Source organism: Vicugna pacos, chromosome 21 (genome assembly GCF_048564905.1).
Source record: "Vicugna pacos chromosome 21, VicPac4, whole genome shotgun sequence".
NCBI lineage: Eukaryota > Metazoa > Chordata > Mammalia > Artiodactyla > Camelidae > Vicugna > Vicugna pacos.
Window position 1 is genome coordinate 32,729,074 of NC_133007.1, and position 18,934 is coordinate 32,748,007.

The window sequence follows — 18,934 nt, forward strand, 5'->3', positions numbered from 1 at the left end:
GCAGGGCGTCCTTTCAGACTCGAGGGCCCCACAGCAGGAGCAGGGCGCAGGGCTGCAGCCACCAAAGCTGCGTCAGAAACGCAGCGGATGGAAGGCCGCTGGCCAGACAGCCCGTCCGGGGAGGCTGTCCCCAGCTGTCATGGGAAGTGCCTGGCACAGCTCGTCAGCCACCAGCACAGGGCACAGAAGACCCTATTCATCTTTAAATAGAACCGTAAGGCCAAGCCTCACTCTGGAGCATTGACAGAGCACAGGGGTCAGCCCTGAAGTGTGCGCACAGGGGTGTGGTCCTGGGTGTGTGTGCATGTGGGTATGCACATTTCTCTGTGGATGTGAGTGTGAGCAGGCTTCCTCATGTGCATTTGTCCACCTGCGTGTACTTGCGCGTGTGCACGTGTGAACTTGTGCTTGTGTGTGTGTGCACGTGTGCACGTGCTTGAGCACAGGTGTGAGCTGTGATGGGGGCCTGTCTGCACTCCCGCAAAGCAGTGAGCAGGGGGTGCGCTGGGGAGCCCCTGCCCGGGCTGGGCCTGCAGGGGAGCCCAGCCTCCCAGCACCTGGGCTCCCGCTCCAGAATGGGCGAGAGGGTCTGGGGCAGGGCTGTGCTCTGCCGGTCTCCCCACTGTGCAGCTGAAGCACTGAGGCCCAGGGACCGGCTGCTCCGCTCACCTCTCAGTCCCGGCAGGGACGTCCTGTGAACACTCTGCGGTCGAGCTCCTTCTGGCCTCACCACCTCTGGCCCAACACCCAGCCCACCCGCAGACGGGCTACCCCACTTGTCCTCCTGCGTCAGTCAACTGGGCGAACGCCTCACTCCTCGGACCCTCCATCTGGGCTCCTGAGGCGCTGCCGCTGTGCCCTGGACGGGCCCAAAGCCCTCCCGGTGCCCCTTCTCCCACCTACTGTGGGGCTGGTGGTGGTTCAGGGCCTGTGGGGAGCTATTCAGGTGCCAGCGCCCGGGAAAGAGCCGTTTCCTGGCTGGGGGCCACCTGGCCCCCGCACCCCCAGCTCCTGCAGGAACTTCCCTCCTGTCAGCGCCGCCGGGTCTGCTGGACCCAGGAGGAGCCTTGTAACTGGGTGAGGCTTCCTTTCTTGAGAGCTGCTCCTGGATCTTTGGGGGCCCAGCAGCCCCTTCTCTGGAGGGCAGACCCAGGGCTCAGGGCCCGGGCACTGGGCGGCAGACAGGGCCTCAGCCGGGGCCCTTGCAGAAGCCGCTGCCCCGTCTAGCCCGGCAGGTGCAGCTGCTGCCCAGTGGTGGGAGGCCCGCGGGTGCAGCGAGCATGGCGGAGCTGGGGGCTGCTGGCGATGGCAGAGGCACAGGGGCCCGAGGAGGAGGAGCACGGGGGAGGGAGGAGGGCTTGTGTCCAGCTACCAGGAAATATCCCAGGTCATCGCGGGAGTAGTAGCCACATCCTAGCGCGCGCGACCGGGGGGCCCAGCCGCCCTCGCAACTGCTCCGTGGAGCTGGCAGCCGTGCTGCCACACGTGGCGGGGAGCCCACAGGAGACCCGCGTTTTGGTGCTTGGGTGGTGTCGTTCCTCCCAGCTCTGGGGCGGAGGCGTCCTGGACAGGGGCCGGGCCTTCCCAGTCAGCCCCACCCACAGTGCCGCCACGGCGGTCAGTTTTGTTGCTCACACCTTGGGGAGGGAGGTCAGCCTGGCTCCGGTAATGGCACAGACACCGGCCGGGTCCGGCCCTCGGCCCAGCTCCAGCCAGTGAGCTGAGCCCGGAGAGCAAGGGAACGTCCCCCGTCCATGTGGCCACATGCTCCTTCTTCTCAGGCCACGGCCCCGTCTCCTTGACGTGGCCTCGGATAGAGAGGAACAAAGAGAGGCTCACAGATGTCCTGGCTAAGAGCACAGAAGTGGCACGGGTGTGTGCGCACATGTGTATGTGTGCCTGTGGGGGGCACGGGGAGGGCAGGGCTGGGGCTGGGGCTGAGGGTGCTTTGGGGGACATGGCTAAGAGCACAGAAGCGGCACGGGTGTGTGCCTGCACGTGTGTGTGGGGGGGGGGAACACAAGGAGGGCAGGGCTGGGGCTGGGGGTGGTTTGGGGGACATGATGGAACTGGAGATCATTTCTCATGTTCACCTGGGATTTCCTGTTATTTCGCCCTAAACGAGGAGGCCTGTTTGCGTCAGGAGCCTGTGTCATCTTGGCCTCACGAGGGCAAGGAGCCATGAGGGGAGAGAGCCTGTCTGGGCGCTCATGGGTGGCCAGCGGTTTCCTGATCTATGGGGGTGTGGGGTGCTCTGTGGTCAGTGAGGGCACGTGGGCCAGTATGGGGAGTGGGCAGTGAGTTTGGGCCTCGAAGCTGAGCTCCAGGAGGCTGATGGACCTCAGCTGGATCCCTGAAAACAGGCCAGGCCACGTGGCTGTGAGTGGAGGGGGCCTGGAACCGCCCTGCCGGCCACCCACCCCAGGCAGCCCCCTCCCTCGCTCCTCCTTGCCGTCACTGTGCCAGTGAGGGGTCCCTTCCTCTCCAGGGCATCTGGATATAAGACCCAAGAACCCCAAGGAGAGCCTGCCCTCCTGTCTGACCCCTGGGCAGGTCCTCTCAGATTTAACCAAGGGACCCACAGCCCAGGCATGACACTTGCTGGGACCCGGGTGCAGAGGGCAGTTCTGGGGTCGGTGTTCCATAGCCCTTTTCCACCTTGGGGTCTGTCTTCAGACCCAGGCGCAACTGGGGGCTATGACCCTGCTGGGGTGGGGCCGGGTCACCCCGAATCCAGGCAGCTCCTCCGCTGTTTCCCTGACAGCCCTGCTTTGGGGCTTCTCCTCTTGACCCCCTGCCGCCCATCACCCAGAGGCTCTCCCTTCTCCACTGGCTCCCGGGGGCCCAGCGGCTGTCTGGAGGGGTCTCGGCTCTTTGACAGCCTTAAAACTACCAGGGACCCCAGTAAGCATCTGTTTATGAGTAATAGCTCTCAAACCTTACCGTGTTAGAAATTAAAATGAGTGAGGAAAACTCAAACGTTTTCTTATCAACTCATTCAAAACAACTGTAAGAAAGAAATTATACGTTTACATAAATTACATTTTCATGAAAATCACTATACTTTGAACAACTTTTAAATGCCACATTTGTTACGTCACAGCTTCTGCGGGTCCGGGATCCAGGAGCGGCTCAGCCGGCGGCTCTGTCTTGGCCTCGGGTGAGGTCACAGCCGGCGAGTCAGCAGGGCGGCGTCGACGGGGCTGGAGGGTCTGCTCCTGAGGAGGCTCCTCGCCCGGCTGCGGGCGAGCGGCCCCCTGAGCGTCCTCACCAGGTGCCCCCCACCGATCCCAGAGAGCCAGGAGGAAGCTGGGTGCCCGTCGCGACGTCGCCCCGCTCAGCTCCTCGGTTGGGACGGGGCTGCGTGCAGGCATGGACCGTGGGGGCATCTTGGAGGCCAGTGGCCACAGGCAGGGTCGGAACCCAGGTCGTGCCCGACTCACATCAGGCAGACCCACGACTAGTCCTTCCTCTGAGTGCCGTCAGGCCCTTCCTGGTGTGACAGCCGTCCCTGCGGGCGGGAAGGCACCGTGCTCGCAGTTGGCGGAAGCTCCCTTTGCGAGGACACCGCTGCCAGCGCATCTGTGCTTTGCTTTCATCAAGTGAAAAGGTGTGACCCACACGCCCCCCGCAGTTTGGGCTAATTAAGCTGGAGGTGTGAACAGAAAGGGAGCGGGGTTCCTACCGCTTCCCTGCGTGCTCCAGCTGCAAGGATTTCCTCTGGGAAAGCCTGGGTGGGGAGTGGACAGGGGCTCAGGGCTGGGTGTCGGGTGGGGAGGCTCAGCCTGCCTCCTGGGTGCGGGCAGGCAGGAGCACCCACCCCACGCAGAGGCCACAGGGCCCTCCTCTGCCTTCTAGAGGAGCCACCCCGCCCGTCTGTCTTCCACTGACTGAGCACCTGCTCGGGGGTCTCTGTTGAGGGGCTGGCGCTAAAGTTGCCGGTACCGACAAGGATGGACAGTAATGACAGTTAGTGTTTCTGAGCAGCTTTAAGTGTCCTGGCTCCTGGGTGCTCCCAGCAGGATTAAGCCAGACACGGAGTGGGGCGCTGTCACCCCGTTTTATAGACATTTGGACACCTGCCCTGTTCCCCTGAATTTTCGGGGCTCTTAGCCAGAGGCAGTTGCAGGTGGATCGGCCAGCACCCCACAGCCCTGCTGAGGCTGACTACCTGAGACACCCTCCTGGGTCAGCTCTCCTCCAGGGTCAGACCCAAGGGCAGCTTGAGTCCAGGACAGCTGGGCTCCCCAGGTGCACCAAGGGCACAGAGGCACTCATCTCCCAGCTCCGAGCTGCAGATAACCCAGAGGGCCTCCAGCGTTTCACATGCAGGGCCAGCTTCCACCAACGTAAAGGCCCCGAAGCCACGCCTGCCCGGACCACACACAACATGCAGCCAGGGCTTGTGAGGCCGGGGTAGGGGTCAGCGATCACAGGAGCCTGCCTCTTGGGAGGACAGCATCCCCCTTCTTCACGCGGTCCTTTGGAGCTTGTCCAGGGACATGGTGGGAAATCCCAGGGCAAACACACTTTGGTGGTCCAACTTTTAAATCTTAGGCGCGAGGGGATTCTTTTATGCTGGTTGAATCCATCTGCAGATTGCTGCCAGCAGTTTCCGTGTGTCTGCACAGCTTCATGCCTGTACTTCCCGGGCCGTGTGGTCTCCTTGTTTTCTCTTGAATTCACAGCACCTGGTGGAAGGCACACCCCTGGGGTGGCACTGTTTGGGGGCCAGAGGGCAGAGAGTGGCCGAGGTGACTCAGTGCTGGCCAGGGGCTGCCTGAAGGTGGACAGGAGCCACATGACCACGTGGACACCCTTGATGTGTTTCCTATCCCTCCCTCATTGAAACTTATTTTATGGCCTAGTTTAGTTTCATCACATGCACACACACTACACATCCACACAGTTTAAAGAATCCCCTGCCTTCCCAATCATCAGAGGCACCTGATTCTCTTGATATTTACCTCCACGTGTCCAAGTGGTCTCCATGGTCGCACTGTCACTGTATGCTCCTGTGATGGACACCGCGGCCTCACTCTCTCCCCAGCCCCACAACCCTTCCTGAACCCGCCCCCTCCCTCAGGTCTGCAGTTAGATCACCGTCAATGTTTGCATGTTGATGTTTACATTACGCATACTACATTATCGCATGTAATTACGCATACTACATTATCGCAACTCTGTAAGCGCTGTCTGAACCCAGCCTCCTAGTGGTTACTCTGCCTTTGCTGCTGTTTTATTGGACCACATGGATGGCCCGGAGATCTTATCTCCATCTCAGTCACTTTATTGTTTCTGGGAGGTTCCCAGCCCTCTCCCTGGGGCATCACATTCTCCACCACCAGGAGCTCCTGAACACACACCACCCAGAGCCAGACTAGCTCTTCCAACACCAAGGGGGCAGCGGCCCAGTTCTGGTTCGGCCCGGATCCAGGTCTCTCAGCTCCCTACTGGCTCCTTCCTCCAGGATAGCAGCCTGGCCTGGGGGTCTAGGATCTCCAGAGTGGCTTCTGCATCCTCCACTGTGGCGCCGGGGAGGGAGGAGGGCGATGTGAATAAAAAATATTGCCTGCCATGTAATACACGAAGGATGCTGTGGCCACCAAGCCATCAGCCACTGCCACCAGCCTGACGGTGGGCGGAGGGAACTCAGGATGTGGAAGCACAGGACACTGGCCCCAGAGACTCAGGTGCACATGAAAGGAATGATTTCCATGAGCCCAGACTTCTGCGTGTTCCTATAGAGAAAAGTGCTAAATTCCTTAACTTGGGATGGCTGGTTTTCTTTAATTAACACCAATCCTTTGATGTTCTGATTGCATGGCCTTCGTTCCCAAACCTCCTGTACTCTGGCTCCTCCCCGACCTCCCGGGCGCCAGGCCCTCCGAACAAAGCACGACGCTTAACGTTCGGCTCGCGCGTTGTTAAGTGCACAGCGCGAAGGCGCGCCCTCTGCGTCCGCGGCCCCGCCGTCAGCGCTGGTTTACTTCTTACCGTGGAGAAACCGCCCGTTTGGGCGGAGCGGCCTTCCGGCCAGCACCACCCGGCGTAACACCTGCAGCCGCCTTTAGGGTCGGCGCCGGCTCCCAGCCCGCTTCGGGCCGCGAGCGGTTAACTCGCAGGCGCCAGGTCCCGGGCCAGGAACGCGCCGTCACCGGCTCTGCCCGCGACGCTCCGTCTGCAGCCACGCGCGCCGTCGATGGGAACGTTCGCGGCAGGAACCCGCGCCGCCGCGCCGCGCCGCGCCGGGGGACGCGCGGGGGCGACGGACGCGGGGTGCGCGCGCAGCCGCAGTTCCGGTTCCGGTTCCCACCCGGCGAGGAGGAGGAGGAGGACGAGCGCGAGCCCCGCCGGCGGAGGTAGATCCCGCGCCCCGCCCCCCAGCCCCCGCGCCGTGCCTCCCCGCTCCCCACCCCCCAGGCCCCGCGGGGTCCCGCGCCCCGCCCCCTCCCGGCGCAGGTGCCGCGTCACGTGGGGGCCCGGCCCGCCCCCCGCGGAGCCAGCAGCGCCGACACCACGTGGAGGCCCGGGAGGGGGGTTGGAGTTCGTCGAGTCCAGGTTCAGCCACCGTTGGAGAGAAAGTAGATCGGTCGTGTCTGAAAGGAGTCCGCTTCCGTCCTCAGTGGGCCGGCAGTCCCCTCCCCTCCCTTGTTCGTTTGCTCCGTGGGCGGGGCTGGGTGCGTAGGGGCAGACGGCCGGCTCCTGGGATCGGTCTCTGTAAACAAGGGCTGGATGCTAAGTCGGAGGTTTTTAAAAGGCCGTGAGAGCAGCCAACTTGAAGGATGGTTAGGAGTTTGCCAGATGCGGAAAGGACGGCAACAGGAATCCCGTGTCTGGGGGTCTGTAGGTTCCCAGCTTGAGGAGAGGAGGTGTTTGTGTGGGGACCTAGGTAGGGACGGTTGAGGGTGGGGGAGGCACCAGTGCTGGGCCCAGGAGCACAGACGTCGTCAGCAGTGGGTTTCAGCTCCCGCTGCCACCCCCCACGCGGCTCCGACGTGAAACCTGGCAGTCTAGCAAGTCTGGCGGTCTTCACATGTCCCTGCTTCCCAACCCACATCCCAGAACCGCTCCTCAAGGCACACGGCAGCTGTGGATTGACTGCGGGCATGGGATAGCAGGCTTCGTCCCTCCAGACCGCATCTCAGACAGCGCCTTACGTCCTAATATGGATACGGGGTTAAGCTTGTGTTTTCCTTTTTGGTTATTTGATTTGAATGCACACTCATGAGTGCAGTGTGAAGGTCTGTTGCTTAAAAATACGACTTTGAGAACAACCCCAAACCGCAGGCACCCTGCTGAAAGGATGTCGTGTATGGGAGGGAGAGTGTGGGCCACTGCTCCCACCCCACACCTTCATCCAGGGAGCAGACAGCAGGCAGGGGCTGGGGGGTGGGGGGCAGGTGCTGCTGATCCATCAGGTGCCATTTTATTCATTTCGAAACCAGCCACCTTCATTTGAATGCAAGTATCATTCTTATCAAGTAATTTTTGGCACGTGGCCCCTTGGTGAGCCCAGCACTGAGGGCGGGGAGACTGTTTCCCCTCCGTGTGTGGCCGGTCTTGATGTTATCCTCCACAGATGGGGAATCCAGGGCTTAGCCAGGTGAGGAAACTCGGAAGAGCCAGCGAATGTTCCAGTCTGGGGCTGTTCTGACTCTGTAAAGTCTGTGCTCTCAACCAGCACCCTGGTTAGGAAAAGACAGGTGTCACCTTCCTGGTGTTGGCATGTGTTCTGAAAGGTCCATGGGCCTTGGTGGTCTGGCCCCAGACTCTGGTGGTTGGCACACCAAGGGGCCTCTGCCGGCTCTCTAGCTGGGCTTCTGCCTCCTGACGGAATCTGCGCAGGCAGCCTTTCCTGGGAGAAGGTGTCTGGCTCAGCAGAATTCAGGTTTCTATGCTGTTGGCTGGGATTCTTTCATGTGGCTGCAGGGTGATGCTGGTTTTATGAAGTCGGTTAACTGAGACAGGGAGAATCCATGGCCAGATTGCATTTATCTGGTGGCAGCATCACTCCAAGCTGTGCCACTGGGGGTGATGGGAGCCCCGGGACCAGAGGGGGCCTGGTGGTTGGAAGGTGTGGGCTCCTTCCCTATGGGGGCTCTTGTCTTTCTGGAACTTTCTGGAACTGGGGGTGCTCAGGACACAGTCATCTGCTCTGAACAAATTTTTTTTGCTTGTTGAAGGCGAGTCCCTGATCCCTGTGACCTGGAAGAGTTTAGCTCTGTATTGAAAGAACTGACAATGAATAGTTTCAGGGTCACACACCCAGGGGACTCTTGAAGAAGTGGCCCCGTGCTCCCATGTTTGGTGGGAGAGTGAATGAGTGCAGCCTCTTTGGGGGTGAGTGGCAGTACTCACCCAAATGAAAAGAAACTGTTGCAGTGAGGCTCCAGGGTGAGCACCCACCCCACCAGCACCCTGTGTGAGCACAGCTGCGGGGCCTCTGCAGGTTGACCTGGCAGGCTCCCTCCCACCCTGAGCTCGGCCACATCACCCTTCTCAGGAGGGCCTGCCTATACGGAACTTGCGCAGGAGCCAGGCCAGGGCCTGTCTGACCCACACCATCCCTGCCGAGAGCCCCTCACGGCCCACCACCTCCCAGACACTCAGGAGACTCAGGGCCAGGTGTCTGCTGCCAGTCAGAGGTGCTAGTGCAGCGGGCGTTCAGACCGCTTCTGTGAGGACTACCTTCCTCACTGTCTGCGCAAGCCTTCCGTGAACCACTCGCTTTAATTAAGATGAAGGCTGTTATCTCATTTTTATTGGCTCCTATCACTTTGAGAAATTAAAGAGCTGTAGACAATTACCCTGGAGATCTGCCATCCAGAACAAATATTTTTAATATTTTCATCTTTTTTGAATAAAATAAATTTTAACGCTGCAGCTGAAGTATCGTCATTTTTAAAAATATCATTTATTAGACCTCAAAAATCTGATTACAGAAGTCATACGTGCTCATTGCAGAAAAACTGGAGAAAATTGAGAAACACTAAGAAAGCAAAAGTCACCCGCGGCCGTGCCACCTCGTGACCCCCGGAGGTTTTCCTTTTGTCTCTGTGCTGTGGTCCCTGGGCAGCACCGTGGGAGCTTCCGGGGCTGGGCCATGGCCCCAGCCTGACACACATGTGCGCGCCCCGGTGTCCTGAGACCCTCAGGACCACAGCTTAGCCCCGGGCTTCATGTTAGAAATAACCCTGCAGGGGGCGCCCTGTGCGTGACTCCACCTGCACCTCTAATTTCCTTGGGATGCATTTAAAAGCACACATGTGGGAGCAAAGGTCCTGCCTTTGCTGGTTCCGTGTCTTATTTTGAAGGGTCTGCTAGGTGTCCTTTGCGGGGCTGAGTCGACGCTCTGGGCCTCCCTAGACTGGGGCGCCGTCCAGTGAACGTGTGTGGGGCCCTCCGGGCAGCGCCCTGTCACAGACCTGGCCCTCGGGTACGCCTCGTCACACGTGGTGTTCCAGAGCAGCTCAGAGCACGGGGCAGCTAGGCCTGGCCTGCTGCTTTGTGGCCTCGGGCCTGTGGCTTCATCTCTGTCTCCCTTTGGAGGTGCTGCTGTCACTGCCCGGCCCCCACGGCCATCTGTGCCCACTGGAGATTTGCTGTCGTGGAGTCGGAAGTCAGTGAGCCCACCCTCCCCCGCGCCGGGGGCAGAGTGGGGCTCTGCCCTGTCTCCCGGTTCCTATTCAGAGTGCTCGGGCCCCAGCGTTTTGTGGACTGCCCCCACCCCAGTGTGGTGCAGCCCCGGGGCCTGGGGAGGCAGGCACCGAGCTCACCCCTCCCAGCCCCTCGCCAGCTGATCTGCACGGAGGAACGCAGAGCTGGCTGCGTCTCACGCCTGCAGCTGTGGCATCGCATCTGATGCCCTCTGACGCCTGCTGGGCAGAGGCGCAGAAGCAGCAGCCGCTTTCTGGCGTCCATCTGTTCTCCGTGTGTCTGTCTGTGGCAGCAACACAGAGCTTCAGCCCCCGGAGGATGCTGTCACTTCAGCGGGCCACCTCCAGCATTGTCACCAGCAAGTTTGGCCTCCGCCAAGACCCAGACCCTGTGCGGGCAGGTCGCTGTGCTGTTACGGGTTCTCTCTGTTCTCCTTTCTCCCGCCTGTGAGGCAGATAGAGAAGAACGTGCTAGAAGTGAGAAAAGGAAGCATTTGAAGCTGCTGGTTCGCTCTCCACCAGCTCACTTTCTGAAACTGGCACACCTCGCACGTTTACGGCATTTCTTGTTTTCTCTGGTCAGGCTTCCCTAGAGTCGCAGAATCCAGAAGGTGCCAAACCAGCTGCGATCCTGCCTCAGGCTCCTGCAGGCGCCGCGCACAGGGAAGGCGCAGGGCCCCCCTGGGCTCTGTGGACTCTGCCTCTTCCACCCGGGGAGCGTGGGCCTCCGGGGAGTTAAGAGAACCCATTGCTGGTGGGGGCCCTGGAGTCTTAAGGGCTGAGGGGGGTTCGCTGATGCCCCTGCGGGCAGAAGGGTGCCTCCTGGGGCCAGGCTTCCGCCCGCTTGGCCGAGAGGCTGGCGACCTTCCACCAGGGGCCCCCAGCTGCAGGGGACCAGTGCCAGCCCGCGGAGGGTCTCAGGACAGAGTGGAGCTCGGGCCGCAGGCTTACTGGTGTGAGGTGGTTGGTTTGGTTGGGTCATTGTACAGTGTTGTGTGCAGATTGCTGTTTGAATTAAGAACAGACAGCAAAACTGTACGCATCACAGACATAACACGTTAGTTTTCCTCTGTAGCAAGTGGATGAAAGAAGAGTGAGAGTTTTCGGGGGAGAACATGCCGAGCGCGGAGCAGCAGGCCCTCGAAGCAGCGTGCGGGCTGCCCGCCCAGCACCCCCACCTTCCTGCTTTGCTGGGCCTATGGGAACCAGGCGAAGTTTACAGGCTTATTTGACGCTGTTGTCGGACAGCTCCTTGGCGGGCGTCTGCATCGGCCTCTGATGGGGGAAGCGCCCCTGGGGTCGCGCTGCCTGCTCCCCAGGCCGTCACCAGGGGGCGCCGCCCCACCCCCAGGCCTTGCATGAGCAGCATCAGGTCCCCTCGTGGGCTCTGACAGCCTTGGGCTGCGGCGTGGCTGGCTCTGGCGGGAAGGATGGCTGAGGCTGGGGAGGCTCCGGCTGGGCTCTCGTCCCTGACTTAGGAGCTGGGTGGCTTGGCTTCCCTCGTGGGGGAGGCAGGGCTAAAAGTGGTTGCCTGTTTATCCAGCTGTTGAAAGTGAAATCACAGGTGAAAATACCTTGTGATGTGTTGAGTGTATTATCACTGTCAAGATCATACTCGTGAAAACCCTCTGCGAACGACTTGGAAAGCTGGGTCTGGGACACTGCTCTGGCTGAGGGCACTCCCAGAGAGGGAGGCACGGTGACCCTTACTCGTGGCCGTGGGGAGGGTGTGGCAGTGGGGACTCCGGGCCCCAGAAGGAACTGTCTTCAGTGGGATGGCAGGTGGGCTCCCGACCTCTTGAGCTTAGAGAACTTCAGCTCTAAGCTGCCATCAATGCAGGGGCAGCTCGGAAAGTGGGCGCCCTTCCTTGTTACGGGCCCCGTGCAGCTGCCCCAGGAGGGAGGTGTCCTGGAGCAGGGCAGAGTCAGGCGGCCCCTTTCCCTGGCCTCCCTGCTCTCCAGCACTCTGGAGACTTCCAGGTGGACTCGTGGGTCACCGCGCTCGTGGTGAGCCCTCCTTCTTCCTGACTGTTTGGTCTCTTGGGTCACTGTTTAGCGGTTAGGTTTGAGGGGAAAGAGGAAAAAGTTACGTTTCAGTTTTTTAAAAAAGACTGACACCCTGCAGAAAGGTGAACTTGCTCTATTTAAGACAAGTTCCTCGACATCCACAGTTGGGCAAGGGTCCAAGAGCAGGAGGCGGCCCCGTGCCTGTTCTGCTCGCCGGGGTCTCTAGGCCCCGCTGCTGGTGGACAGGGAGCGTAGGGGGACCCTCGAACCACACAGGGCTGAGGGCGCCGACCCCACACAGTCGAAAATCCTCACGTCACTTTCCAGTCGGCCCCCCCGGCCCTTTGTCCACGTCCCGTTCCTGTTCCTCCCCAGTCGCATTTCTGCATGGAGCGCCGTGGCTGTGGTCAGCAAAACCCCCGCCGAGGCAGTGGGCCCGCGTCGTTCAGACCGTGTGGCCCGAGGGCCGCCGCCTTCACTCTGTGGCCCTCAGTACTGACCCCGCTCACCTGGCTTCTTCCAGGGTGAGGTTGTTAAAAACCATTATTCAGAGTTTACCTGAAATGCACTGCCTTCTGTTTGCTTCTCCTTGATCTTCCTTTAGTTCCTGGCTTTAGAACCTTGTATGTTTTTAAAATCCTTAAACTAATGAGATTAAATAAAATGCCGAAACATTGGTCATTTAAGTTCCAGAAGCGTGTATCGGGAGTGCTGGCATCTCCTGTTCAGGATGTCACCTCGTGACTGAGCCAAGCCAACTTTGCCGGGTTGCTCTGGGGTCAGGACGGGACCGGACAGTACCTGTGGTGTCCTCTCTTCCAGCCGGTGTCTGCCCCGCCATGCCGCCCCACGTGGGGGTGTCCCTCCCGCGCCTGGTCTGTGCCGTGGCCTCCCGCCGGCCGGCTCCCTGGAGGCCCGGAGGACACAGCCCCCTGCACACAGGCCCGGCAGCCCGCGGCAACAGAAGTGCTCCTGTGTTCACCCGCGCCCTCGCCTTTGGGGACAGAGTCGCCCTCGCTGACCAGCACGGCAGCCACACCTACAGGGACCTGTACTCCCGCAGCCTCAGCCTGGCCCGGGAGATCTGCAGGCTCCGTGCGTGCACCGACGGGGACCTCCGGGAGGAGAGGGTCTCCTTCCTGTGCTCCAACGACGTCTCCTACGTGGTGGCACAGTGGGCCTCGTGGATGAGTGGGGGCACCGCCGTCCCCCTCTACAGAAAGCACCCCCGGGCCGAGCTGGAGTACTTCATCCAGGACTCCCGCAGCTCCGTGGTCCTCGCTGGGCAGGAGCACGTGGAGCTGCTGAGCCCGGTGGTCAGGAAGCTGGGGGTCCCGCTCCTGCCCCTCCCACCCACAGTCTACTGTGGGGCGGACAAGGACCCCGGGGAGGAGCAGGTGCCGGAGCGGGACTGGAGAGACCGGGGTGCCATGATCATCTACACCAGCGGGACCACGGGGAGGCCCAAGGGCGTCGTGATCACCCACCACAACATCTGGGCCACGGTGAGTGCTCGGGGGCCACCACAGGGAGGCCAGCCCCGGCAGGTGCCGTGTCTGGGGCAGCAGCCTTCTGTCCATTTACCTTTCTGTAGGGCCCTTCGCAGCTCTCAGCATCCCCCCAGCCCAACTTGAACCTCACAGCACTGAAGGGTCCTGGGGCCGTGGGGCCACCAGCTCCACTAACCATGTAGGATGGCTCTTGGGAGGGGCTGAGGCATGCAGCGCCCAAAGTGGGACATTTATGGCCCACTGGGCGGCTCCAGGCCCGAGGCGTGCAGAGCACAGAATGGGCCCCTGACGCCATCTGAGGTGGTTTTCAGAGAGACCTGCCGTACGCGAATGTCCAGGACTCACCCTCTGCACCTGGAGTCGTGCTTGTCTGGGAAACAAGAAAGTAGGACCTCGTGTTGCCGCGGCCTGGGCATCATTCTGCATCCCACAGCCTCAGTTCCTGTCTCTGTAAGACTCCCCAGCCACTTCATTTACCTGCAGTTTACAGCCTTCTTGCTTCCAAAAAGCATTAGCCTGTGCAATAAAGACTCCTAGACGTAGAAGTTCAGAGCCACGAGAGGAAGGTCAGAGGTCCGCGCCGCCCAGTCCCAGGCTGAGTCAGTGGTGCCTGAGTAGGGCTGGCTGCAGCACGATGAGGTCACATGTTGTCTCTGTCTCCCGGAAGAAGACATGCTTCTCATCAGGAGAGGCCATCTCTGGACCACATTTCTGGGGGGAGGGCAGCTACACCGTGTGCACGTGGCGGTCACTGCACACACAAGAGGACGTGCTCGCAGTGGGAGGTGCCGGAACTCGCGGGGTCAGACAGGCAGTGGAGGTTGGGTGGCTGGATCCCGGGGCCTGTGGGAGCCGAAATCACACCTCTGACCACCCGGGAGAGAAATGCCCTGAGTGTATGCAGAGCCTTGGGACCCCCAGGTCGAAGGCTCCTGGTTGGCTGAAGCCCCTGACTGCGTATGGCCCTGCTCCAGCACAGGCGAGGTTAAGGGAGAGCCGACAGAGCCTTGGTGTATTACTGTCTTCTTTAGACGCCGCTGAGGGCGGGGCAGTGAGAGAGCCCCCTCCACGGGCGGGGCAGTGAGAGTGAGCCCCCTCCACCTCTTCGCAGCTGGGGCCCCTCTGAGCCCTGTCTGTTGGTGGCTTCCCTCCCGTTCTCAGGCCATGCTACTGTCCCACAGGTGACGGGGCTGGTCCACAAGTGGGCGTGGACGAAGGATGACGTGATCCTCCACGTGCTCCCACTGCACCACGTCCACGGCGTGGTCAACAAGCTGCTGTGTCCTCTCTGGGTGGGGGCCACCTGCGTGATGCTGCCCGAGTTCAGTGCTCAGCTGGTAAGTCGGGGTGGGCTCCTGGCACCACTGGATCTGGACTCCCACCCAGGGGTGTGGACAGCCAGTTGTGGATTCCTGCTGCCTCGGGAGCAAGTGACCCTCCCCCGGGGCTTGAATAACGCAGGTTTACTCTCATAGTTCTGGAATCTCACGGAGCTAAGTAACGTCAAGGTGTGGCAGGCTTGCGTCTCTCCGGAGGCTCCAGGGAGAATCTACTCCCGGCCTCTTCTGGCTTCTGGAGGCACCCACATGGCTTGCCTTGTGACTGCATCCCCCAGCCTCTGCTTCTGTGTTCCCACACTACCGCTGCCTCTGCGGTCGCCCCTCCCCTGCCTCCCTCGCATGAGGACCCTGTGACCACATCCGGCCCCATGTCCAGGGCAACCTCCCTACCTCAGGACCCTTATCACACCTGCAAAGCCCCTTTGCCACGTGCAGTGACACACACTGGGAGGCTCTGCCTGTCGGCCTCGGTGTTCACTGTCCCAAGGCGTTCTGCAGGTTTAACGCTCGATGGAGCTCGTGCCTGTGTAGCTGAGGCACAGTGACAGCGGGAGTGGATTCTGGGGAAGCGCGCAGAAGGCAGACAAACCGCAGGGCTTCCTGCAAGTGCAGCAGAGCTGAGCAGGGAAGCACGTTTGACGCGCGGCCGATAAAAGCCTGCAGCCCTGAGTTTCAGGGTTCTGTGCATTTAGAAGCTTATGTTAGCAAGACCCCACTTGAGCATTACTGCATCTCCGGGCTTCGTCTGTGGAGTCTGTGTGAAGCAGTGTGTGGGTGACCAGAAGGCTCCTTGGTGTCCAGATGGCCTCAGGCCCTCTGAGCAGAGCTCAAGGAGCAGTGGGGTGACAGCGGCCAGCGCCCTACAGGGCTGGCTGGCGGGGCAGTGGCTGGGAGGACAGCTGGAAGACGGGTGGGGCTGTCCGCCCTCGCCCCGCAGGGTGAAGCCTGGTTGTTAACTGGGCTGCCCGGCCTCCACTGAGCCCTCATCAAAGACGGCTTCCTCTGGTCGCTCACGGACGAGGTTTCCAGCCGCGGGCACCGAGTCAGGGCAGGATATAGGGGCCGGGGCTCGCTCCCCTGCGGACTCTGAGGGCAGAGGCTGGGCGGTGGGCGCTCGGATGCCGGGGCACTGCCCTCGGGCCCAGCACCTGCTCAGGACTCTGGGTCCCTCATGAAGCGTGCTGCCTGGCGGACCTGTGGCCCCAGACGCTGTTCATCCTGGGGTCTGAGCAGTGGGCGTCGTGCTGAGGCAGGTGGGACTTCCAGGCAGCGCGTGGAAGGGGCTGCAGGCAGAGCTCGGGCCTCTCAGGCCCCATCCATACTGGGTCATTTCAAGTCAGGGACGTTGTGAATGAAGCTGCTGTAAACATTCTCCTAAAGCTCATTCTGGTTCTGGGCGCCCACCAGGCCGGGTGTATGTTTAATTTTGGCTCCGGAGCGGCCGCACCTTCTGTCCTCCCACAGCAACATGAGGGGCCCAGTGGCTCCACGCCCTCCCCGCACTGGGTGACCCATCGGCTCAGCCCTGTCGTGACACCTCGCAGTCGCCCCTGCAGGCAGCCACCTCTTCTCACCTGTGCTGACCTGCTCCTGAAACCTGCGTCAGAGTCACGGCACCTCACGCTTCTGTGCCTCCCTCCTTCCCCTGAGCACGCTTTTGAGGCCTCCCCGGCACACGTGTCAGTGGCCAGCTCCTTCCAGCACCAGGGCCCCCACGCTGCCGTCCATTCACTCTCCTGCTGACGGGCATCTGGCTTGTTGCAGGTTTTGGCTTCACGAGTGAAGCGGTGGGGAACACCCTCACGTGTCTGTTTGCGGATGCACGCTTTCACTCCTCCAGGAAAACAGCCAGGGTTAGAATTGCTGGGTCACAGGGTCACGCGTGTTTAACGCTGGGAGAAACGGCCAAACCCTCTCCGAGGTGCCTGTCCCTGCCCCGGCCCCGCCGGCTGCACGCGAGCGAGCAAGCGAGGGCGCCCACACCTCCCCGCCCCGGGAAGCCCGCGCTTCTCGTCACGCAAGCGCTTTTCCGTGCTTGCTGGTCGTCCGAAGATGCTCTGTGAACTGCCTCTTGAAGCCTTTGTCCGCTTTTAACTCAAGCTGTTTGTCGTGTTATAACCCATCAGCAGGTGCTCTGTGTACATTCTGGATAAAAGGCCTCCGTCAGAAATAACGCCGTGAATCACCCCCCAGTCTCTGGTCCGTCGTTTCACACTTTGCGTAGTGTCTTTTGATAAAGAGACTTTAAATTTCGGTAAGTGTAGCTCGGAAGCGGTCACGGAGGACACTGTGACGCAGCCTTGGGGAAAGCGTTGCTGTCTCACTGATAGACATGATGCAGGCCGCCATGTTGTGTCCACGTTAGCTCCCGGACGCTCCTGCCCCTTGTTCCCCGAGGGTTTAGTTACAGAGGTTTGAATGTTACAAACGGTTTTCTTTATCCGTTTATCACTGAGATGAGCAAATACTCTGCTAGTGAGGTTGGCCACACGGAAGCTGCTAATGTCGCCGCTTCCCTCGTCTTGCAGTCGCCCAGTGCGCTTTCTGGGCATGACGTACTGTCCCTTCTACACACCGCCAGGTCTGGCTGCCCAACGCTTGAGTCAGGACTTTGCACCTGCGTTTACGAGGACCACGGGTCTGTAGTCTTCCCGTGACGTCCTTGCCAGGCTTCTGTGCCGGAGTCTGGCTCGTTCTTGAAAGGACTGTGGTGGCCCCTCCCCACCGCTTCTCGCTCTCTGGGAGTCCATGTGAGGCCAGAGGTGTTCCTTCCTTAAGTGTTTGGCAGAACTCGACTGAAGCCATCTAGGCCAACCTTTCTGGGAAGGTTTTAATCAAGGACTCAGTTTCTTTAGCAGATAGAGGACTTACAATATTTTGTTTTGGTTTTTGTGTCGGTTTTGGTACATTTTTATTTTTAAAATAATTGTGCATTTTGTCCAAACTGTCAGATCTATTGGCACAAAGGGGCTTACAGTTTCTCTCCTCGGCCCTTTAGTGTCTCTCAGGTCTGCAGTGAGGTCTCCTTTAACGTCTGGCGTCGGGAGCGGGCCTTCTCTCTTCCCGAGCCCCTTGGCTGAGCGGCGCATCGGTGCCGTCAGTCTTCTATGAGAGGCAGCCTCGCTGCTCCTCTCCCTCCCGTCCTTGCCACGCCCTCCTTCCCCTTCACGACCCACGGCTGCTGCCGCTGCTCTGAACACTGCCCACAGAGCGCCTCTTCTGGGCTCCTCGCTGGCTCCTGCAGTCCTGTGTTTCCCTTGTGGGTTGTTTCCTGTGACCCTGACGAAGTGTTTTGATGGTCCTTGAGGTGCAGCTCTGCTGACAAGTTCTCCCAGCTGTGTTTGACTGAAAACGTTTTCTTTGCGTGTTCTTTTTAAAACACAGCTTCATTGAGATGTAATTCACCTATTGTAAACGATTCAGTGACTGTTATAAATTTCCTGGGTTTGTTCAACTGTTACCTCAATGCCTGCTTCCACCTCCAGCCCCCGCCCCCCCCCAGCTGTCCTCTGTCCTTTTCTGGGCGTTGCATGTAAGTGGCGTTGCATACTGTGTGTCTGACCTCTGCACTCTGCGGAGTGTCTCTGAGCGTTTGTTGCCCATGCTGCAACGTGTGCATTAGAGGCCTGCTGCCTGGTTGGTGAGGAGCGCTTCACCGTGGGCTGGGCCACCGCGGGTTCGCCTCTTTGTCATCTGTGGGGCACTTGGATTGGCTCCAGTTCTTGTCTGTTAGGAATAACGCTGCTGCGGGCACTTCTCATTCACCCTGAGCAGATACCCTGAGCAGATACGTAGGAGCAGAATTGCCAGGTTGGTCTGGTACGTTTACTGTTCATGTTTTAAGAAACTGCCAGACTGTTTTCCAAAGTGGCTGTGTTGCTCACATTCTCACCAGCAGCGTATGAGGGTCCGGTTTCTCCAAGTCCTCACCAACACCCGTTTGTTGGTTTTTAAAATCGTTACGACAGTCATTGTAGTGGATACGACATGGTGTCTCATTGCAGTTTAAACTTGTCTTTCCCTGACGACTAAGGACGGTGAGCATTCTTCACGGTCTTACTTGCATCCACGTGTCTTCCCCAGTGAGCTGTCTGTTGAGGTCTCCTGCCCATTTTTAACTTGGGCTGTTTATCTTATTACTGAATTGTAAGGGTTCTCTGTGGCCTGGATCCCTCCTTTATCGCGCAGATGGTTTGCAGATATCTTCTCTGCATTTGGCTTGTTTTTTTTTTTTCATTTTATTCATGGTATCTTTTGAAGCACACGTTTTTAGTTTCGATGGAATCCATTTTATCAATTTCTAGATTTTAGTTTACGGTTTTGGTACATCTAAGAAGCCTTTACCGAACCAGAGATCCTGAAGATTTTCGTCTGTTTTTTCTTAAAAGCTTTATAGTCTTAGCTGATGCATTTAGGT

General features: G+C 59.8%; 1 protein-coding gene and 1 long non-coding RNA gene across 6 annotated transcripts in view; one reads left to right on the forward strand and one right to left on the reverse strand.

Moving 5' to 3' along the window:
• Window positions 1-2,981: 2,981 nt before the first annotated feature.
• LOC140688143 (uncharacterized) lies at window positions 2,982-6,120 on the reverse strand. Its single transcript, XR_012062925.1, has 2 exons — window positions 5,998-6,120; window positions 2,982-5,015 (listed from the first exon to the last, which is right to left on the reverse strand). It is a non-coding gene; the product is annotated as an uncharacterized lncRNA (long non-coding RNA).
• Window positions 6,073-18,934, forward strand: part of ACSF3 (acyl-CoA synthetase family member 3) — a 36,524-nt gene continuing 23,662 nt past the window's right edge. For all 5 annotated transcript variants that reach the window (XR_012062924.1, XM_072946818.1, XM_072946819.1 and 2 more), the window contains exons 1-3: window positions 6,073-6,362; window positions 12,489-13,171; window positions 14,359-14,514. Coding sequence is in view for 4 of the 5 variants with exons in the window: in XM_072946818.1 (XP_072802919.1) it covers window positions 6,203-6,362; window positions 12,489-13,171; window positions 14,359-14,514 (999 nt within the window). In the remaining variant the exon portion in view is untranslated. The remainder of the gene's footprint in view (window positions 6,363-12,488; window positions 13,172-14,358; window positions 14,515-18,934) is intronic.